Genomic DNA, 24,299 nt, shown 5'->3' with positions numbered 1-24,299 from the left:
CAATCCTATTACAGTAGAGTCTCCCTTATCCAACATAAACGGGCCGGCAGAATGTTGGATAAGCGAATATGTTGGATAATAAGGAGGCATTAAGGAAATGCCTATTAAACATCAAATTAGTTTATGATTTTACAAATTAAGCACCAAAACATCATGTTGTACAACAAATTTGACAGAAAAAGTAGTTCAATATGCAGTAATGCTACATAGTAATCACTGTATTCACGAATTTAGCACCAAAATATCACGATGTATTGGAAACATGGACTACAAAAATGTGTTGGATAATCCAGAACGTTGGATAAGCGAATGTTGGATAAGTGAAACTCTACTGTATTATTATTATGACTATGATGATGATGATGATGATTATTATTATGCAGGGAATGCTGGCTTGGCCCCATGTAAGCCGCCCCAAGTCCCTTCGGGGAGATGAGGTGGGGTATAAAAATAAAATTATTATTATTTTATTATGACACAGGAAACAAGATAGATATGCTGGATTTCGTATCACAAAATCACAAGTCGAACACTTCCCAAGTGTCTAGGACTGTGTGATGTATTTTCGGATGATGCGTGCAGATCCCAGTAGGGTGGCCTTTTGCAGCTGGCAGATCGTTATTATTATTATTTTATTATGACACAGCAAACAAGATAGATATGCTGGATTTCATATCACAAAATCACAAGTCGAACACTTCCCAAGTGTCTAGGACTGTGTGATGTATTTTCGGATGATGTGCACAGATCCCAGCAGGGTGGCCTTTTGCAGCTGGCAGATCGTAATTTTGTCAATGTCTATTGTTTCCAAATGCCGGCTGAGATCTTTTGGCACTGCACCCAGTGTGCCCATCACCACCGGGACCACCTGCACTGGTTTCTGCCAGAGTCTTTGAAGTTCAATCTTGAGGTCCTGAGTTTTTCCTGTTGTTTTTCGTCAATGCGACTGTCACCTGGGATGGCGACATCAATGATCCAAACCTTTTTCTTTTCCACAACTGTGATGTCTGGTGTGTTGTGTTCCAGAACTTTGTCAGTCTGGATTCGGAAGTCCCACAGAATCTTTGCGTGCTCATTTTCCAATACTTTTGCAGGTTTGTGATCCCACCAGTTCTTTGCTGCTGGGAGGTGGTACTTGAGGCATAAGTTCCAATGAATCATTTGGGCCACTTAGTTGTGCCTCTGTTTGTAGTCTGTCTGTGCAATTTTCTTACAGCAGCTGAGGAGATGATCAATGGTTTCGTCGGTTTCCTTGCACAGTCTGCATTTTGGGTCATCAGCTGATTTTTCGATCTTGGCCTTGATTGCATTTGTTCTGATGGCTTGCTCCTGGGCTGCAAGGATCAGGCCTTCTGTCTCCTTCTTCAGGGTCCCATTTGTGAGCCAGAGCCAGGTCTTCTCCTTATCAGCTTTTCCTTCAATTTTGTCAAGGAACTATTATTATTATTATTATTATTATTATTATTATTATGACACAGCAAACAAGATAGATATGCTGGATTTCGTATCACAAAATCACAAGTCGAACACTTCCCAAGTGTCTAGGACTATGTGATGTATTTTCGGATGATGCGTGGCCTTTTGCAGTTGGCAGATCATTATTATTATTATTATTATTATTATTATTATTATTATTATTATTATTATTATGCTGAAGGCCCTATAAAACTCCCAACTCCCAGGAATCTGCATAGCACTAAGCCATGCCAGTTCTAGTAGTACAGTAGAGTCTCACTAATCCAAGCCTCGCTTATCCAAGCCTCTGGATAATCCAAGCCATGTTTGTAGTCAATTTTTTCAATATATCGTAATATTTTGGTGCTAAATTCGTAAATACAGTAATTACAACATAACATTACTGCGCATTGAACTACTTTTTCTGTCAAATTTGTTGTATAACATGAAGTTTTCGTGCTTAATTTGTAAAATCATAACCTAATTTGATGTTTAATAGGCTTTTCCTTAATCCCTCCTTATTATCCAATATATTCGCGTATCCAAGCTTCTGCTGGCCCGTTTAGCTTGGATAAGTGAGACTCTACTGTATCAGACTGCATTCACTGCACAGTGGAGATGGAGAGGAGCCTTCCTGCCACAGAGCAAAGAGAAAAGCCCTGAAAGGCTCATCCTTAGCTCTGTCATGGAGCCCAGCACATCCACCGCGGTGCGCCTTTTGCCATCGCTGGGCGGAAAGCAGAGCCTTGCTCTCTGTGAGCTTCAGTCTGGGCGGGATCTCTGTAAAGAGAGGAGGAGGGAGAGTCTCTTCCAGCCCGGCCCCTGGCCTTCCTCGCTATATAAATCCTCTCCCGGACGGAGCCTCCAGAGAGCACAATTGCGGTGAGTTTGGAGAGGTTTCTCTGGTGCGGCTTGGTGCGCAAAGCGAGGTAAGAATAGCGACCTCCTCGTTTCTTTTGCTTTTCCTCTTCCGAATTTGCGCTAATGTCGCCACCAACTGGGGTTTGCAACCTTCTTAGGGAAAGTTTGAGACAATTTCTAGCCTTGTAGAGTTGTTTCTCACCGCGTTGGGACTTTTGCACAAGGCGTGGGCAAATTGGAGCTCGCCAGGTGTTTTGGACTTCAACTCCCGCCATTCCTGACAGCCTCAGGCCCCTTCCTTTTTCCCCTCAGCCGCTTAAGCGGCTGAGGGGAAAAAGGAAGGGGCCTGAGGCTGTCAGGAATGGCGGGAGTTGAAGTCCAAAACACCTGGCGGGCCCCAATTTGCCTATGCCTATTCTGGAGCCATTCTGTACACAACTTTCTCAGAGTGTGGACTCAGATAACCCAGTACGAAGCAGATATTGTGGCATATTCTGCCTTCATATTCTGGGATATAGGGCTCTGTGGAAGAGTTGCTGTGAGTTTTCTGTAAAAGCAGCCTTCAGATAGGAGTATGCTTTTTTTTTTTTTTTGCACATTTAATTTGGAGTCGGATTACATAACACTTCATGGAAATTTATGGGACTGCGTTGCTGTGAGTTCTCCAGGATGTATGGCCATGTTCCAGAAGCATTCTCTCCTAACGTTTCGCCTGCCTCCATGGCAGGCATCCTCAGAGGTTGTGAGGTCTGTTGGAAAGCAGGGAAGAGGGGTTTATGTATCTGTGGAAAGTTCAGAGTGAGAAAGAATCACCATGCAAGTCTACGCAGAGAGACCATTGAAATCCACAAGTGTGTGAACAATTTCAAGTATGGTGAGCAAGGCGAGGTAAGAAAGGAGGAAACCATGAAAATGAACAAAATCTGGCTACTTTTAAAAACTCTAAAGTCAGGACAGGAAAGAACAACACTCAGAAGACAGGAGAATTCCAGACAGAAAACAATTAGGGCCAGCTAACACCCCCGGTGGCACAGTGTTTTAAAGCGCTGAACTGCTGAACTTGCAGATCGAAAGGTTGCAGGTTCAAATCCAGGGAGCAGAGTGAGTGTCCGCTGTTAGCTCCAGCTTCTGCCAACCTAGCAGTTCGAAAACATGCAAATGTGAGTAGATCAATAGGTACTGCTCCGGCGGGAAGGTAACGACGTTCCATGCAGTCATGCCTGCCACATGACCTTGGAGGTGTCTATGGACAATGCTGGCTCTTCGGCTTAGAAATGGAGATGAGCACCAACCCCCAGAGTCAGACACGACTGGACTTAATGTCAGGGGAAACCTTTACCTTTACTAACACCTCATAACAAAGGATTCCCCATGCAGTAAGCAGCCAGTCCTTGAATCTGCACAGCCATTCAGACAATCAGGGTGCCCAATTGCTAAATTAAAAGTTTTTCTTTCATCTAGCCTTATTTTTAAATCACTGGTCTTAATTCTACTCCGCCCTTAGGAGTTCATTTTCAGAAAACTTGGATACCATTTCTAAGACAATACTTAGGTAGAACTTATTCCCTGAACAGTTTTCTTTAGCTTTCCCAGGCTTTAGCATGCTGACTTGTGGGTTTTGTTGCTCACGGCCTGCACCAGTGATGCAGAGTGGCCAAGTCAGGTAAGTAAGTACCATATGAAAGTTGACCTCATGGATAAGTTATGGACTTTGATGTGAATGAAAGTCATTCTGCAGAGAGGAAAAAGCACCAGTGCCATCTCAAGGGGCCAACCACCCCTGGCCATTGCCCTTCCCCGTTCAGGCATTCAAAAAAGGCCAGAAGCAGCATAACTGTGGAGAGAATCGGTGCTTCTGTTGGGTCCTCCTGGGATTGATGAAGCTCTTGCCTTTTGCCATTCAGAGAAAGTGGTCAGTCCTTAACATACAGTACTCTGCTGAGCTGTGGATCCATGCATTTTGGGGTTGATTTTTTTTTTTACTAAAGTTTGTAGACATATACATGAGTATATAGACTTCTGGAGAAAGTCCACAGGCAAGATGTGATAATAAAAAGGGTCCTTCCACTCTTTTCTCCAAGCAAGAGTTGGATGTTGAGAACAACACTGCTCCTGTATTCTTGGGATCTTCACTCTTTGGCCAGGCCTGGCAGTGGCAATCAGTAATGAAATGAAAGCTTGGCAAACTTCTCTCATATAGAGGGCATTATTTCTAGTCCCTAGTGGCACAGCGGATTAAACCTTTGAGCTGCTGAACTTGCTGACCAAAAGGTTGGCGGTTCGAATCTGGGGAGTGGGGATGAGCTCCTGCTGTTAGCTCCAGCTTCTGCCAACCTGGCAGTTCAAAAACATGCAAGTGCAAACATGTAGATCACGGCTGTTACCTTCCTGCCATTACCTTCCACTCCGGCAGGAAGGTAACGGCACTCCATGCAGTCGTGCCGGCGACATGACTTTGGAAGTGTCTACAGACAACGCTGACTCATCGGCTTAGAAATGGAGATGAGCTCCAACCCCCAGAGTCAGACACGGCTAGACTTAATGTCAGGGGGACACCTTTACCTTTACCTATCTCTAGCAGAGGTTGGGAGATTTCCTTTTTTGGTCCACAGCTCCTGGAATCTCCCAGGCAGCACAATTTCTTGTCTGGGTTTTGGGATAAATCCCCACTGTCCTTTGATAGTACTACTTCATCACCTTGGCTGCATCCTGTGGAATACTAGGATTTTTAGTTTAATGTGGTATTTTGACCTCTGCAAAAGATGCTGTAGTACATAGGCATTTATGAGAGCCTTCAAAGTGCCTTTATTCTGTACCTTTAGGTTGATTTAGATATAATCCCCCCCCCCCCCCCCGAGATTGCCATTGCATTCCTTTTAGGCTGGAGTGTGATTTGCTCAAAGTTTCATTGAGTTTTCGTGAGTGAGTAGAATTGGAACCCTTTTCCCTCAGTGCCTTAGTCTAGTACTCAAACCACTACACGATTCTGGCTCTTGTGTGCCCTGTGTGTGTCTTCAAGTTGACTCCCAATTTATGTTAGCTCCATAAACTTTATAGGGTTTACTTAAGGAATGTTCAAACGCTATTTTGTAAATTCCTTCCTTTGAAATATAGCCTACCATGTTTAGCATTCCTTGTACCTGCCAAACTGCAAGTCTCGGGATTTCTTAGGATGCAGTCATGGTATTTAAACTGGTATCAGGCTGTTATAATTGAATTGTGTTGGTGCACTTCTGGTTCAGCTATATGACACTACAGATGCCTGCTTGGTGTAGATACAGAGTTGCTCTATTGCTGAGAGTCATTGTACTCAGTTGTATGAAGCAACTTGGGATTTCTTAGTTTGGGTCTTGAGTACTAATTCCTATAAAAATGTTATTTCAAGTGTTCTGAGTACTCTGTATTGTTTCTATATAACTGCTCACTGATACCTGGAAAGTTTCCCATCTCCCTGTACTGTAACATGTCGCTCTAAATAGACATGGATTAATTAGGAGGAGTACATCTACCTAGTGTAAACCCTTTAACAGCAAAGCTAAATGATGTAGGTAATGGGGCTTAGTCACATGCCTTCACTGCAAGTCCAAATCCTGCTTGTTAAGTGCTTAACTGTCTTGAGCTTACACTTTGTTTCTTCCAGGTATAAGGTGTAATCATGACAACTTTCTGTTTCACAAATAGGAGTTGGTACCTAATGAGAGAGTAAATAGAATGGAATTGCTGCAATATGAGTGGCCCTGTAAGATTTTAATCCCTGTGTTAATTAAGCATACAAATCTGAAGACATAAATATGCCTTGGCCATATAACATGATAGTAGTATATCCTGGCTGATGCATTGTATATATTTGAACCTGCCCTTTTGTGAGAAAATATCTGAGTTTCGCTTGCTGCAAGGCTTTGCAAACATCATAGCTTTTTCCTTCCATACTTTTCAAATTATTTGTTTGGATTTCTGAATTTTTGTAACATGTTCTTCACTAAAGGACATAGAGTATGAAATATTGTAACAAACAAGAATAGAAATAATGTAGGGATTCCTTAAATTACTCCTACTGAAAATCCCCTCCCTGTTTTTAGAATGAGTTCTTACTCTATGCCTAGTACAGGTTCTGTCATGAAGAATTGCCAAAGACAGATGGAAAATTAAAGGCTGTTGCTTCTCAAAGGCGGAGCCAAAGAATTATACAACTATCCTTTCTGATTCACTGAGCTTGTTCTACAACTTGGTTGCTACAGAATATTACCTTGTCTGGATGAGATCTTCTGCGGCAGCTTATGGGTTAGTGTTCATGTTTTCCTGGAGTGTTTCAGTAACTTGAATTAAACATTCAAGTTAACGTATTATTCATTCTATTGCTACCCTGCTTTCCTTGCCTTCCAAAGACAAACACACTAAAGGCAGTATGCAGTTCAAAGATGGGGGGAAATACTGTTGCAACCCAAAAAAATAAACATATCAGTAATGCAACAAACTCCATCAAATTCAGGAGATAACACATTGCTTATAACAATAACTGGGATCTAAAACCAGTAAGCAGTTAAATTTGGCTGCTCCTTTTCACAATAATGGATGGAACAATTATAGAACATATGTTCTAGACCGTCTGTTCTGAAAAACACAGGGAGAAAATACCTTTCATTTCTGTAGCTCACAAAACACTTTACAATTACTTTTTACTACTGGAAACAACGAAAGTTTATGCAGCTTTATTTAAAATTGTCAGTTGACATGTCTACTTGTCATGGACATCTAATGTTGAACTTGGTCCGAAACAGGACTGCAAGACGGGCTTTTAAAATCATTTCCCCTCCTTCCCCCAAGTTACCAGTGGAAGCTCTTTTTCTGGGATTAGAAGGAAGGGTTTTTAGTGGGACCATAGCATTGTGAGATGGGGGAATGAGAAGGAAAGTTTTAAAATATCTCATTCAGATGACATCAGGCTTCTTTAGCAATCAATTGGATTATACTTGGTAATTACATTTGCACATAATTTCCATAAATATGGAGGAAAGTTTTGCTCATCAGCTGAATCACCAGTTAATTTTGATTACCAAGATCACTGTTACACTCAAACAGGTTGTGCTGGAATTATGTCTCTTGGCAGCATGAACTGTTTATAAAGGAAAAATTAGACTTGGTAGCATAATTATGGGATTAAAAGCATTTAGAAAGACATAGGTGAAACATATCAACATGTACTGTTAAAATGTAAATAAACAAGGTATTTGCAATCTTGTTGCTGACCTCTAGCAAAGGAAATTCCCATGAGAACTGGAAAAGGTAAAGAATTTGGAAAAGTCTGGTAAAGATAATGTAAAGAATTTGGAAAAGTTAAATTTTAGAACAGGAAGTCCCACTATTTTTGGACAGCATGGCAGCTGGTTATACCACCCAAGGAATTCTGACTGCTATAATCCATAAAAAATAATGTTTCCAAGTTCTTTTGTGCTCCTAGACCAGTGGTTCTCAACCTGTGGGTCCACAGATGTTTTGGCCTTCAACTCCCAGAAATCCTAACAGCTGGTAAACTGGCTGGGATTTTTGGGAGTTGTAGGCCAGAACACCTGGGGACCCATAGGTTGAGAACCACTGTCCTAGACAAGAGGAAATCCATCCATATCTTACATGTCTGTTTTGAGAGAATTCATGAAAATTGACCATGCTGCTGCTTACTGATCATGACCACCTTATCTACTAGTCCTTAAAAGCCCAACCATCAGAAAATTGCTAGGTTAGCATACCTAGGGGGTTGAGTTATGAGGATCTCGCAACAGCCATGGCAGAATACATATTGAAAAGTCAGGAAATAGATTTGCCACTATGTGTCTTCAGGTTATTGCTGACTTACAGGGTTTTCTTGGCCGGATTTGTTGAAAAGGCTGTCTTTGCCACTCTCTAAGGTTGAAAGAATGATTTAGCCAAGCTCGCCCAGTGGGTTTCCATGTCTAAGTGGAGTTTTGAACCCTGGTCTCTGGTCATAGTGTTTCTCTTTGTCATCATAGCCATGTTGGCTGAGAGATTCTGGGGTGCTTTGCATCTTTCTTTCTGAATGGGTAAGCGATCATGCCATTAGAAGTTTGGCTTTTACCATCCAATTGTTGAGCATACCTTTTTGCAGTTAATTGCTGAGTAGCTGAAGACCAGTCCCAAAACTTGGAGATGACTTTTTCTGTTAAAAGCAAGCTCCGTCATCTTGCATAACAAGAGACAGGTTTTCCACCAAGCTTTTGCCTAATCATTTTTTCTGAGAAGAAAGCCATTTTTCTAACTTGGAATTTAGCTGCTTATTTGTTAAATGTAGGCTTGTAATGTGCTGCTGAAAGGTCTCTTGCTGGCAACATCTGGATCACTCCATGCAGATCACTCCATGAGTAAACTACAATTGACTACCATTCAACATACATAGCTAGGCACTGTTGTGCCAATAAGGATTAAGTGGACTTATGCTTAGAACTCAGTTATAATGAATACGATGATCAAGGTTTAGTCTGATAAAGGTTTAGTCACTCCTGAGCTTCCCTTACATATTAATATAGGCCTATCTCTACAGGAAAGGGATCGCCAGTGAAGTACTGACTGCATCTTCAACTAAAAGTTGAAACGTTTCCTGTGGCAAACGAGCATAGTTAGAATCAGAAGCATGAAATTCCAACATAAATCTACCAATGAGATATTGGTGTTACAGTTAATGTTTCCTAACTACCCAATATTAAAGAGTCTAGAAAGAGAAATTAGTATTTCTTCCCATGTACTCCCTAGTTTTTTATAAAAATTGTCACTATAAACTAACATAATAAATGATAGCCATTATTTAATTTGCTAGGAGCATTGATTCCAAAAGTGATGCATAGAAGCCCTTGTTCAGTGGTACCTCCACCTGAGTGTCTTGATCAATGGGATAATGAGATAAGTCAGGAAGAAAATGTTGATTTCAGGCCAGAAAGATGTGAAGTCTTGTTCAAATGTACTGCATGGGATGTGTGTTTACATGCATAACATTGTACTTTAGATTGGGAGTGGGCCCTTTGCCAAAGCTGAGAGACCAGTTCTTGTACCTTCTGTCCCTATCCAATAGTGCCTCAGCCACCATTTTGGTTGACCAGAAATGGTCACTTTGAGAAATATTATGGTGGGATCTAGTTGCTAGAGAGAGATTTGGAGTGGGTTCCTAGTACTTTTAACGGTTGTGTAAAACATGACATTTCAGTATATGCCACTTGTCATGTAACCAGATAACAAGCAATGCCTGTTGAAATGCCCCTTTCAACATAACTGAAGATACAGCAGGTTTCTCCAGTTCTGATTCTGACAATCCTATTTTCATGCCATTCCAGTAGCTTGCAACACTGTTTTAAATAAAAAAAAAACTGTCCCCAGAGGCTGGAAGCCTGTTGGTAATTTCCACTGGCAGACTTTCACTTTTCAACATCCTTTAGTGTAACAGCGCCTGGGGACAATGCAAAACGTACTCCTACCAGGAAATAAAGCTCATTTGCTGGCTCAGTAGCTGGCATGGCAGCTTTATACCTCTATAGGCATTACTAATGTCCTCCAGTGTGACTCTGTTGTCAACACATTCATAGAGTCACACTTTTTATAGTACAAGCCCTATATTCATGGGACCAGTACCTGTGGTTTAATTTAGCTACATCTGACAAAATATGTCATATCTTGGCATTTGCTAGGTAGCTGGATGACCTAGGACAGTAATGTCCAACCTTTGGTCCTCCAGGTGTTTTGGACTTCAGCTCCCAGAATTCCTGATCAATGGGCAAGCTGGCTAATGCTTCTAGGAATTGGTGTCTGAAACATTGAGAGGACCAAAAGGTACACCAACCTAGGAAATGCCTAGACATGACATATTTTGTCAGCTGTGGTACTGATCCCATGGATACATGGGTTGTACTCCAAAAGGTATCTGGTTTTTTGAAGTGGGAAGAAAAAAAATAGCTTCTTCAATGACTTAGGATGTTGTCAAGACCAAGTAAGGAATAGCAACAAAAATTGTGTTAAAGTGATGTTCCTCTTCTTTGGGAGATGTTCTAAAATCATAACATCTTGTAATGAACATAGTTTGGAAACAGAATGAGATGCAGATCCTTTTTGGATTCTGTTTGCCTTGCATCACTGTCAGTTGCTGTGTAGTAGTGCAACTCTTGAATAAATGTAATGAATCCTGACTTTGTAGATGCCAATGATGCTAATAGCAACAGAACAAAACACATACTATATTAAGTAGCTCTTCAGGCTGATCTTGAATTATAGAGTTGGAAAGGGTCTTAGGGGCTATTGGGTCCAACCCCTGATAAGTGAACACTGGATAATACTAAAACATTCAAAAGCAGTACGAAGCTTCTGGGAATTGTAAAAGCATGTGCAGAGTAGCTAAAATGTATGTTGTTACCCAAAATTTAGCTTCTAGGTCAGGCATTTATCACGCAGTGGACTTTATAACTGCTGTGTAGAGACTACACAAATATCCTTTTTTGGATTAATTTTTAATCTCATTTTTCCACATTCCAAGAATAGCTGCCTTTGAACAATGGTCATTTTGCTCTTTAGCTACCCTTCTTTGAAAGGCTTACTGGGCCATTCTCCATAACAACTAAAACTAACTCCCCCTTCCATGTCCCAGCTGTCTAAAGCCAGCAGAACAGCCGGTGCTTTATTTTAAATTCTTTCAACATACCCTTGAAAGAATTGGCTGTGGAGAGGGAGGCATTATGCTGATCCCAGATTATTAGGAAATTGGCCAGATTCACATTGTACCCTAAATCATTTGCACCTTCCTCTTCCTGTATTGGAAGCCTTGTTTCTGGGGGTAGTAACTCCAATTTTCTGTTGCACAGTTGATTATTTTGAAACCAACAGAATTCATACAAATAATTGCCTCAGAGGCATGGTCTCTAAATTGCCATGTCTCATGTTGGCTTGATTGGTTGTGGATTTGTCTTGCAAATGATAGAGTTTCCAACAGAACATTAAAGCCGAAGCAGGAAAAACTCTGGTGTAAAAGAGTTAGACATATGTGTTATGGCTTCTGAATTCAAATGAGAGGAATGCTGTGCTATTTCATCCTTAGAAAGTTGTAAAAAAAACCACATACAGTAACTTGTTCCACTATATTATCCTGAACATTATCCCGTCTCTTTTAAAGTCAAAATCTAAGCAAGGCCAGGAATGGTTCCTATAGGGATATGCATGTTTCAATTATTCATTTTTCCAAGGGGGTGAGCACATACATAATTTAGTCAACATAATTGAAAACAGTAAAATGTTCAATAACTTTTTTTTCACAGCAGGGACAAAGTCTCTTCTGACTCATGCTTTTTATGCTCCTCAACATGACCTTGGAGTAGAATGTAGTCAATGGAGAGCAGCGAGCGATGTTCTGGTAGTTGTTAGGACTCAGGAGAGAACCCTTGGGATATCCTGGTGGATGCTTGCAATATTGTGCATAGGCTGTACCTGGCAATGATCTTCACTTGCAGCATAGCCACATGGTGGCTGGCTTGGGGCAGCCAAGTAAGGATTGTTGTTTGGACATTGCCAGTGATGATACTCAGTTGACGTCCTGTCCTCTCCCTCCAAACTTTGCCCAAAGTACACATTTGTAGATGTGGAAACACATGAAAACAGGCATATCCCAGTAACACTTGTTACACATCCAGTGGCCTTGGCTTGCTTGATCTAGTGATCAGTGGTAGGCAAATGAGGATCATAGCTAGTTGCGTTTTGATAACTGACAGCACACAATGATGTGGGCATCCTCAGAGTCCTGGAGAATGATATCACTGTGGTGCTGAACAGAGATGGCAACAATCTGCCTGTCTCCCACCTTTCTTTGGACCACTATGTGGCCATGTGTGTAGGGAGGAGAAAGAGGTAGAAAAAAGATGAGTCTGGGCTTGGGGGTCACGAACAGGCCTGGAGTCTAATTGAAGACTGGGAGGTCGGAAAATGAAAAGGGAATTTCAGGTGTTTTCTTACTGAGGTTCCACAACACTCAACTCTATTTATCTTTAGTTCGCACATTATGAGCAATTGGATACTTCGTTGGTTATCATGGATAGCTAGGTCAAAGTAGGGGAAAAATCTCAACTGAAACCCCGGAGAATCAAAGTTGACAATACTGGTTTAGTCAGACAAATGGTCTGACTTGGCATAAGGCCGCTCTCTATGTTCCTGATGCCTTGAGATGAAGAATTTGAAAATTAGTGCAGTTTACAAAATTGAATCCTTCTGTTTAGTATTTGTCTAACATTTGAAGCAGAAAAAATGACAACAAAAGTGTCCATGGCTACACATTGCAGAATAATTGAAATAAGAACAGGCATGCTTCCTTCTTCAGAAAAAACTTAGTGCATGGCAAAAAGTGAACTGCAGGCAGTAATGGACACATCTAAAAATTAACAAGATGTCAGCAGTCATGTTGGGTATTAACACCAGTGGTGAAGTAAACAAAAATTTCTAATAGAAAAATGGATTATAGCAAATCATATGATCAATCTCAGTGAGATGGAAATAACTTTAGTTCCAGTAATTGCAGCTACAGTATATGAAACATGCAAATAAGATTATATTATGTAGCTAACAAGGATTAGGAAAAGGCTGTTCTTGTTGGTGACAGTGAGATTAGGAAAATTTTGTACCCAATAGGTTTGACATATTGGCCTACTGTTTAAGTAAACACTTAAAATAGTCTTCAGCGAATTTTTAAATTTTCTTTTATGGAGTTTTTCCATTGATGTTTTTTGTTCTCACAGTTAATATATGTGAGAATATTGTAAGCTGCTTTGCATGTTCACTTTAATAACATGAATTTTAATTAATCAGTGAATATCTACAAAGCAAAGTATTGGTAAAGGTATTGTCATACACTATGTTTGAATAAGCACATATTGTGCTTATTCAAGTATTTAAATAAGTTGTCTTACTTCAATGTAGATACTTAAGCTGACAAGCAAACTTGCTTAGTGTTTCTGCAGTATACTTTTAGAAAACTCATCTGCATACTTGTTCAGCAACAACTTGGATAACATTCCTGGCTCCTTTCTAAATCAAGTACTCTGTCCTCAAATTTTCCAGAATCATAGTCCCAGAATATATCCTTACCTCTGTTTGGAGAAATATTTGAAGAGTTCCAATCAGAGCTTGGAATACTGTTTTTACTTTTGAATGACATAAACATGTCAGTCTTGAATATCAATATGGAAAGGAATTCTGTAGCATCTTAGAATTTAACTGATGGAATTTATTTATTTATTTGCCCTATTTATACCCCGCCTTTCTTTACCCCAAAGGGGACTCAAGGCGGCTTTCATATGGCAGTTATTCAATGCCTTAAACACATGCAAAACATAAGCTTAAAATAAATTGAATTAAAATTAATACATATTAAGCACTTAAAAACATTACACTCAGTATTAAAATACAGAAATCGTAGTCTAAGGCCATTCTGTAGTCATTGCACATATTCCAAATCTATTATTGCACTGCACTATTATCTGAAAGCCTAAAATTGGTAGTTGAAAATTAAGTCTTCTTCCTCTGATATTTTTGGTTTGTTACTCATTATTTCCTAGCAAAAACTGGAATCCTGTGTCAGCTAGTCAGGTGTGTAGGTTAGTTAGGTAACAATTATTAGTCTGATGTCTGACCCCCCACCCCCCCCACCTGAAAGGAATATTATGCACCGACGTTTCAGTCACGAAGGCATTTTTGCTATGCAGCTGATGCCTTGTTAAGTATGGTTGGGATGGAGAAGGAGTTAAAATTGTGTTAGCAGTGATTGTGAGGACAAAACATCTAGATTTACTCATTCATAATATTACATGTATATTAAATGTAATATACATAGTATTATATGTCTGTAGTATGCATACTATCAATAATGCAGATCATGGTACTCACAGAAAACAATGCTTTAGATTTTGTATGCTAGTAAAAAAATAATGTTTTTCTATAGTTTTAATGCAATAATCTTATTCACTTACTATCCCATTGCCTAAAAGTAACAGATGCTGAATAGTATTGAAATGTGTTACTTTGTTCTTTCAAACTGCCTGTCCAAGACATTGGAAACAATAAGCAACATGGTATTGTACTTGGCTTTCTTTTTCAGAGGAAAATGGACTATACGTGTTTACTTCTTATACTTAATGGAAAATAGTGATGGGAGCAAAGACTTATTGTTCTAACCAACAGAAAGGGCAAAGATGGGAGTTATTCACCGAGTGCTCTCGAATTGTGATGGAATTCTAAACAGTATCATTACATATTAGTGCAATATTCCAATGAATTCCCCAAGCCTGTTTCTATCAGTTTGATACAACCATTCTTGGGTGGGTTAGCTTGCTTTTCTCCTTGGAATATCTCTTAAACATAACTTAAAACCTGCAATGTTCTATGAAATGTGTTAAGGAGTGCTTCATCCTGCTAGTACTCTCTAGGCCAGTGGTTCTCAACCTGGGATCCCCAGGTGTTTTTGGCCTACAACTCCCAGAAATCCCAGCCAGTTTATCAGCTGTTAGGATTTCTGGGAGTTGAATGCCAAAAACATCTGGGGACCCCAAGCTGAGAACCACTGCTCTAGGTTATGCTGGAGGAGAAGGAAAACCACCACCAGGCTGGACAATTTAGCTAAATGCTTCTGTAATTTGTTTTCTGCCCCATGTTTTCTTCAGACTGGTATGTAAGAGTTCATTTCCCTGATACTAACTGCTGACATACTCTTCTACAGACTCATAATGCCAAATTGGGGAGGCGGAAACAAGTGTGGAGCCTGTGGCAGAACAGTATACCATGCAGAAGAGGTTCAGTGTGATGGAAGAAGCTTTCACAGATGCTGCTTTCTTTGTAGTAAGTACTTATGAAGCTCTTATCAGTCACCAACCTAGCAATGCTAGTCAAAAGTGATAAGAATACAATCTGATGCTTTAGCTCTACAGGATTCCATTTTATGCCCAAAGTTATGAATATTCACAGAGTTCAGAATACCAGGTGGTTCCCATCACCTTATATGAACCCAAGTTCCACATAATTTGATTTACTTATGAGATATTCTAAACAATACCTTCTATTGGTGAGTACATTTGACTTTGTGAGGAATGTGTTTTCGACAGCAAGAAGCCTTTTGTACTTCCTACAGTTCATCTTAGTAACAGTTAAACCCCAAAATCTACAGGGAGGCAAATACCTTTAGATACAACTCTACAGTAGTGTGCAAGCTTTCAAATTTTTTGAAACTCTCTATCAGTCTGAACTAGCTCTATCCCAATAATGATAATATGAAACAATCAGCATTTGTCCATGTGGTCACTTCTGACCAAAAACCTATATTCCCATTGACTAGCTGATGTTTAAAAATTGAGCATTTAAAAATATGAAGAACAGCCTGTCGGAACGGCAGTTTTTAGTACTAAAAGCTGTTTAATTTGTGAAAAAGTATTCACTAGTTGGATCTCTTCCCAAATAAGTCAATTAAATGATTTGGTTGGTTTTCTGTTTCAGAGTATAGGAGCCAAAACGTTGTTAGGCTTTGGCATAGAAGCCTGTGGATTGTCTTAAATGAGCAGAGCCCATGTGATTACGCTTTAGCCTAAACAGCTTATTGAAGCGTTGAATTTTTGTACTAAAAAGCTTGTTCATTAGAAGATGCTAAACAAAGGAACATATGAAAATAATTGCGTGGTAATGCAACTGCAATTAAAAAAACAGCACTATCATGAGATAAAAATGCAGATGGTAGCACATATGTAAAGAAGTGTTGGGGATGTATTCAGCCTGAATCTCTGGGTAGCTGCAAATTAGGAAAGGTAGGGAAGTTGTTAACAACTGTCTAATCTGCCAGCAAGTATGTCTGTGAGCTGAACATGATTAGCCTGGGAAGAGCAATCTCCAACTTGTTATATCTTTTCAAGTTTGTTTCCTGCTGAGGTTCACTTCTGTGAATTATGAAGGAATAGATTTCTAAAGAGAAATTGAATACTAAAGAAAAACTGGTAGGCTGGGATATGTAAATACAACTGCCCTCTGAAAATGTGGCATTAAGGTGCAGTATCTAGTCCTCATGGCTTCTAGAAGATCTGAGGTCTAAAATCTTTCTTTTTAGAAACCAAATGATGTTTTGAAGAAGCCTGGAATGTATTACTGGATTGCTTTTTATCAAAGAATGAAAAGTTAGGTCTTGTTCCATACAGCAGATTTACTTTTGACAAGCAATGGTGGTGGTCACACTAGATGTAACAATGGCCCCATGTTTCCACATTTTTGCAAATAAAAGCAGGAGGAGGTGTGCTTCACTAGTGCTTATTATATGCTTTGACTTGCAGTAACTCTATATTTTGGTTTTCTTGCCAATATTTATTCCAAGGAGGTTTGCTATCATCTTACTCCTCAGCTCAGAGAGTGTGCTTTGTGTCCAAGGTTGCCCAGTGGGTTTCCATGACTTGTCAGGGATTTCAACCCTGGTCTCCTGGAGCCTCAATCCAGGACTTAAAATAGGTTTCCCATACTAACTCTCCATGCAAGGTAATATTAACTGATCCTGACTGCCACACTTCACAGTTATGCTATTTGCTGATACTTTCACAATAAAAAAGTAAAAACAAATACTGTAGATAAAAAGTTGTGCTTAAAATTAATAGAAACAAATAGGGATTTGCATCTATTAAGAGTTATACTTAAATTTAACAAAAAACAGTCAAAACAATGCTGTTAATGCCAATGTGTATATATGCCTTTATTGCAAATTTAAGCATCTTTCCCTGAAACAGGTAGTGTAATAGATTTGCATTGACAGTAATCCATGGAGACTTGGCTGTGAAAGCTGCCTGTGAAAACAACCATCTTTCTTTTTAATGGGGATACACTGGACTCATTTCCCAGGCAACAAAACTAACAATTGGAAATGGAAAAAGCAGATATAGGTGAGACAAGAGATTGCCAAGAGTTTTCCAGGTGTAGATTAAAGTTGTCTTAATGTTCGAATTAAGAGTCCTCAACCATTTTAATCCACTGTGACATCTATTTATGGATACTTTTGTCAAGTAAAAGTGGGCTTGGGAACTGTTGCATAACTGAACATGTTGGCACTAATAGAGATGGTTATTCTGTGTGATTTTAAAAAAGCAGGAGGGAAAATTGCTGACCTCAGCACTTGGATTCATTGCAGGCTCACTAATTAAACAGGATCAGGCTTCTGTTCTGTAAATGTCAGTCAGGAAGGGGAAGGAGAGAAAAGTCCTTTCATAGACCAGAATATAATTCAGCGGAACAAAAAAACAAAAACAAAACTCAAATCCTCTTTAATCTTATAATTGTTCTGTATAGTTTACTGGGAACTGCCATAGGCAAGGAAAGAGAAGTGAGAACATCTGGCATGTGATCTTTCTTTCTGTGACTGAATAGTAAACTATAACAGACCTACTTTTAAAAGCAAATGTTCTCTCTTCAGTGGTCTGCCGGAAGAACTTAGACAGCACAACAGTAGCCATTCACGATGAAGAGGTGTACTGCAAGTCGTGCTACGGAAAGAAGTATGGTCCCAAAGGATATGGCTATGGCCAGGGAGCAGGCACTCTCAACATGGACAGAGGGGAAAGACTGGGCATCAAGCATGACAAGTAAGGACAGAATTGGTTTTCAGTTGGGATATGAACCCCTCCAACTCTGGGAAGAAATACTTTTGGGTGACAGATATATCAGCTGCCTGGCCTCTTTGCTTATACTAAACATATTATGAAGCTTGAACTCAAATGAAATAATTATCTCATTGGCTTTTGAGGACTGCCATCTTCATAGACTCTTATAACCCATGTTAGGTACCAAGTGGCAGTTGCGCTAGCTTTTGTAAGCAGAAGAGAATGATAGTCTGCATTTGTGGGCCAGCCTCAGCTGATTTGAGGGCATTCAGAAAATAAACATCATTAAGAGCAAGTCAGCCCTCTTGTGTTCTGCCTGTAGTAACGATTATAGCTTTAGGAAAATTGCCAAAGCCACCGCTTGTGTAGTTTCCTGTTGGATGAAGCTTGCTTGACTTGGGAAATTAGTGTTTAAAAAGATGTTGAGTAGGAGGTTACATCTTAATCATGAAGTTGACGTGAACTTCATAAATACCAGTTAAATGCTGGATCGGGCAACAGACTAATCAGTTGGGATGCAAAACCAGACTGTGGCTTGGCAATATTGAATGTGTGCTTGTGTGCACTTCTGTTCTTCATTTCCCCAGCTTTAGTTACTTCATCTTCCTCCCTAACCAACATATGTTGGTTCAGGAAAGAATGATGGTGGTGTTTGCTTAATATCTCAAAGGACTGCAGATGAAAATAAGTATCACAACAATATAGTTAAGTATAAGTACTACAAAGTCCAGCAACTTGTGTGAACAGATCGAAGTTGTGTTTGCTGACCAGTTACTTTTGTTGAGATCAGCTTCAAGGCTGAGGTCTTGTATCTCTCGAGTTTCTCGCCCCTTCACAGCTGTAAAGAGGATCCTTATTGGTGCATTACATCACCATAGTTAGTGAAAGGAGGAGGAATAAACACTGTAAGAGCAGTGGCCCCAAAGGCACTCGAGAAATGGGCTGCCCAGGTATGGATTTTGCTGCCTTCCCTTGCCACCACTGCAGTTATGGAAATAGCTGAATTGCTCTTGCAGTGAATGAACAGGATTTCATCCAAAATACTAACTTTGAAGCATTATATTTATTCTAAAAGTGCTGTATTGAGGAGGCCCATCATAGTCCCCTTGACACAGGGGAATTTAGAGTTACTCAGCTGGTGAGAATCCTTGACTACAAGAGGCACCTTCCTCACATAGTAGGCATAGAAGACAAACTTGGATTGGTACAGGTGCTCATCTTCAAAGATTGCAAGAATGTTGCCTCAGTCTTGACCACATCAGCTACAAAGGAGGCTGCATTCATGACTTTTAGCACCATGAACTCAAGCTGCACTGAAGTTTTTAAATCCTACTTAATCGTTTGTTTAAACGAGTATATTTTTAGTAGGGCATATTTAAACTTTTAGCTTAAACTAAAGGGTTATTTGAAGACTGCTTCCAAATACTGAGATCTCTAGTGCCAGATAATGGAGTATGAAACCGTAAAAATAGCATTATGTATATTCAGCAGAGCAACAAATGAGAGGCATGGCTGTAGATTAGTATGGATCTGAGCCAGTGGTCTCAACTAAGAGCTGTCATGTTCAGCTCTGCAAAATACTCTGGCTGAGCATAAAGGTTCTAGTGGTCTTGTGCCATCTCTTGCCTATTGATGCCATCTGTTACTTACATCTTATTAAATGCTCTGAGTTTCATTTAGTTGATAGGCGGAGGTGGCATCGCTCTCACAGTTGCAACAAATGATGTTGTTTTCATTGTACAGGCTCAAGCAGTTGTTGGCTAAAGCTGAATAGATTCAGGATATAAGACTTAAGGTCTATTGGGAGCAGGAAGAAGAACTGATGAATTTGAACGAGTTGTGCCTCAGCTTAGTTGGCTGTTACACTAAAGCTGAGTTATGAAACCTGGATTTCTTTAAATCCACATACAAAGTGACAGTCCTGTTCTTCAAAGCCCAAATCAGGCAGCTGATTTCTCTGTTGAATGACAGGACTACAAATAGAAGCCCAAATCTAGTTGCTAGTTTAATTAGAACAGACCCATCAAATTAATAGAGCATGATATATGTTGGCTTACTGTGTTCCCATTGGTTAATGGGTCACTCAAATTGGGACTAACAATTGGATTCAGGTCTGACTTTTAATACTAACAAGCAGCCCCAAATACAACTAGATGTTGCATTGAAAATACTGGTTGGAGTGGGATTTTTTGCAATAAGCGAATGAAGATGAACAGGATATTCATATGAGGGCATCTGTTTATTTTAGCACACCATCCCATCGGCCTACAACAAGTCCAAATACTTCAAAATTTGCCCAAAAATTTGGTGGAGCAGAGAAGTGTTCCAGATGTGGTGATTCTGTATATGCAGCTGAGAAAGTAATAGGAGCTGGAAAGGTAAGGGTCTATTTTGTTGCAAATGTCTTGCCACATAATACTGAGCTAACAAGATTGCAATATTGATGGAGTAGGATTGTTTGCGGTCTCAACCAGCTCATTAGGTAAAAATAGTAATTAAATCTAATTTCTGATATAAATACTTCTATTTGAGATTTTTTTAAAATTAATAAGCAGTCTAATATGAAAATAACTTTGTAAATACTGGTTTTCAATTTATAATACTGGTTGAGTAGCCCTTTTCTGAAAATCAAAAATGTTTCAAAATTCAAAATTGTCCATATACTTTGATGGTTTAATAATGCATCAAAATATAGTTTGCTACCATCTAGATTTAGATAGGGGCCATGATGGCACAGCAGGTTAAACCGCTAAGCTGCAGAACTTGCTGACCGGAAGGCCGGAGATTGAATCCGCAGGACAGGGTGAGCTCCCATTGTTAGTCTCAGCTTCTGCCAACCTAGCAGTTCGAAAACATGCAAATGTGAGTAGATCAATAGATATTGCTTTGGCAGGAAGGTAACAGCGCTCCATGCAATCATGCCAGCCACATGACCTAGGAGGCATCTATGGACAATGCCGGCTCTTCAGCTTAGAAATGGAGAAGAGCACCACACTTGAGTCAGACATGACTGGACTTGATGTCAGGGGGAAAACTTTTAACTAGTTTTAGATATCCCCAGAGGGTCTTAGAATGTATCCCCCATAGATATGGAGGTTGCATTATATAAAGTATATATGAAACATACATTTTGTGTTTATACTTGGATCCCAACTCCAAGATATCTCATTATATATATACACACATACATGTATATACTTTTAAAAAAACATCTGAAAATTCAAAAAAGGTCTGACCCCAAGATACTCTATCTGTCCATGATAGCATGATTTTGGATTGTACAGTAAAGACGTCTGAAACGAGATGCTTTCTTTTCAGCCTTGGCACAAAAACTGTTTTCGATGTGCCAAATGTGGCAAAAGCCTTGAATCAACAACTCTGACAGAGAAAGATGGTGAAATTTACTGCAAAGGTAAGCCCAAATTAAATTATATTTCAGTTTCTGGTATAGAATTATGTGTTTGATTCTGATGGATTTGACCTGCAGAGGATGCCAAGAGGTTCAGTTATATTTATTAATTTCATTGTTGCATATAAATGTATTTAATGACAGTGATAGTTAAGAGCATTGTTTAGAAAAGATAGCAAGTTTTCATCTTATAAGAACATAGTCATTACTGGCAGGGAGACAATTATATTATACTACTTGAGAAAAATTTATTGCATTTTATTTGTCCCCCAATGTTTCCAAATGCTCTCTGTAAACATGAGCGTTTTGCCAAAGTTTGAGGTCACCCTTGGTCTTTTTTGAAACAGGAAGTGACTGCTTCTTATTAAAAGAAGACCTCTCTTCTCTTGGGCCCTAAATGGTCCAGATGGGTTTTTAAATAGTGTGAAAATGCCCACCACACACCTACCAGATGTTATTTGAAGTCACATATCCTTTTTGTTGAGTTGTGATGGCCCTCCAAGGTCTTCTGGGATGCTTATCCAAATCCCCTCGCCTTCTACAGTTGCCCATTCCTGGTATGAAGCAATGCTTTAACCCTAGATGAAAATCAAATCTCACATTTCTGACAGTGATTTTAGTTTGCTTGCTTCGCTGCTTTATACTTCAGCATACATGTATACAATGGAATTGAACTAATAGTTAACTCTTTATTCTTGCAGGTTGTTATGCAAAAAACTTCGGCCCCAAAGGATTTGGATATGGGCAAGGAGCTGGAGCTCTTGTTCATGCTCAATGATTCTTCATTCCCATTCCACCAAGATGGTTCTTAGTTAGTCAATACAAGTTAAATGCTTCTAATTAGTATGAAACTGATACTAGTTTCCTATGCTATTGCTTTGTTTTAAAATCCTGCATATTTCCAAGCCATACACTACACTTTTACATGCACGGTTAACTGGGTTATTGGAAAATTAATGTGTTGAAATTTCTAGAGAAAATATTTTCTACTGTCTGCAGAACTGCAACACTGTTGCTTCCCTCAAGACTTTGAAGTATGGCATAAAGAGTATTTGTTATCTGGTGGGAAAGCTTGTTAATCTGGTATTGGATTATTAGGTATTTCATTGTGGGTTTACAGCGAAAGTGTCCCTAATGTTTCTAGCAACTGGTGTACATCTTCATCAAGCGGTGGGATTCTACAGGGGTTTAACTTCAGTCACAGGAGAAAAGAACAGCAATTGCTTGGAATAAGCAAGTGTCTACCCTTCACATGTGTGCAAACAGTAAAAGATCTTTGCCTTAAGCAGGTATATCTTTAGACACACTTCTAAACAATATTATGTGAAATGGTCCTAACAAATGATTAAGAATGTAAATGCTAATCCCATTTAGCTCTATTTAACTTCTAGCAGTGAGAAGCTATGTCTAGATAAGACTTAGAGGCAAGCCATATGTTGGGAAATATGATACAGCTTCATTGCATAGGAACACAGCCAAATGGCTGATGTGTATGAATGATTCTCTGGGAAAATGTCATGAGCACATTAGAGAAGTCTATGTAAACTGATTTTGCCAAGGATTATTAAAAGAAAAGACCAGGACCTGTTGCAAGCCCAGTATTCAGATTTCTTAATTTCTTAAAGAAATTACATTAAAGAGTAAAACAAAGGTACTGAAGGTCCATGTTCAGATAAAAATATAACTCTTTTTATTTTGCTTATGAATAGGATCCAGTCACATGTCAGAATAGTATTAGAAATTCAAATTTCTGACAAGGGTATTTTTCCAGAATGACTATTATGTACAAAATGACCTATTAGCACATTAATGTTTATATATGAAATAAATAGATACCAAACTATCTTAAAGTCATCTTGTTTCATTGTTCCACTTATTAATCTAGTTAATCATTCTGCTGATGTTTTCCTTATGGCCATCAAATACATTGTAATATCCTGCTGCCTTCCAGCATTACACTCTCTCCATTCTGCTTTGACCAGTTTTCATGTGGAACATTGCCATCCTTATTAACTTAACAATAAGTTGGGTGGTCTGTTGAACGGTTTTTAATATTGTGTGAGGAACTCATCTTCGTACAAGTCAGTGGGTTTGGTCACTCAAATGCTTTGGACCTCAACATCCATAGGCTTCATCATTATTTTGAGTTGTGGATCAAAATATCTGGAGGACCAGAGGATACCCTCCTCTAGTCTTAATTAATGAAAATTGACACAAATTGGCAGGTCGTCTGCTTATGAAAACAATCCATGTTAAATAGGATATTTTATATACAATAAAGTTTGCCATGAGTTATCACCTCGTTTTGATTTTGATTTCCTTAAGTTTGCACATGTGCCTTCAAATCATTTGTCGACTTATGGCAACCCAATGATGTGGTTTTCTTTGGCAAGGAATACTATATTTAGAGGTGATTTTGTCAGTTTCTTCCTCTAAAATATAGCTTACAGAACCTGGCACGGAGATTTAATTGCATGCTTGTAACAGTGAGTTGGGCTCCTCCTCTTCTAACTACTACATCAGCCTCCTGCGATGCTTTTAGTCCCTTTATGATCTGTATATTTCACAGCTTACAAAGGGTAAGATTGATTTTTGGGGACCAATTTCCACTTCTTGTGTATCTTCAAGTATTCTGATTAGTGGCAACCCTGTCCCAGGGTGTTATTGGCAGAATTTGTGCAGAGGGTTTGCCCTTGCTTTCTGTTGACTTGTCAGTAGTGTAATCACCCAGTAGCTTCCTTGTCTGAGTGAGGGTTTGAACCCTGGTCTCCTCGTCCAGTATTCAAGCCACTAGTCCACACTGATGCTCAAATTTACATGGCCATGAAAAACTTCATATTTTAGCATGAGGAAATCCATATTGCAGTCCAAGTCGTAATTTCTCCAGTCCCTCATCAAAGTGAACTTGCCCAGTCATGAATATAGAT

General features: G+C 39.4%; 1 protein-coding gene across 1 annotated transcript; it reads left to right on the top strand.

Moving 5' to 3' along the window:
- Positions 1-2,228: 2,228 nt before the first annotated feature.
- csrp2 (cysteine and glycine rich protein 2) lies at positions 2,229-23,670 on the top strand. Its single transcript, XM_003221158.3, has 6 exons — positions 2,229-2,384; positions 15,062-15,180; positions 17,777-17,945; positions 20,212-20,341; positions 21,282-21,375; positions 22,074-23,670. The coding sequence occupies exons 2-6, from the start codon at positions 15,069-15,071 to the stop codon at positions 22,148-22,150; spliced, it is 582 nt and encodes a 193-aa protein (XP_003221206.1). The 5' UTR covers positions 2,229-2,384; positions 15,062-15,068; the 3' UTR covers positions 22,151-23,670.
- The last annotated feature ends 629 nt before the right edge of the window (positions 23,671-24,299 follow it).

The sequence above is a fragment of the Anolis carolinensis genome, chromosome 5 (assembly GCF_035594765.1).
Source record: "Anolis carolinensis isolate JA03-04 chromosome 5, rAnoCar3.1.pri, whole genome shotgun sequence".
Taxonomy (NCBI): domain Eukaryota; kingdom Metazoa; phylum Chordata; class Lepidosauria; order Squamata; family Dactyloidae; genus Anolis; species Anolis carolinensis.
This window is presented reverse-complemented; position numbering and strand designations above follow the sequence as displayed.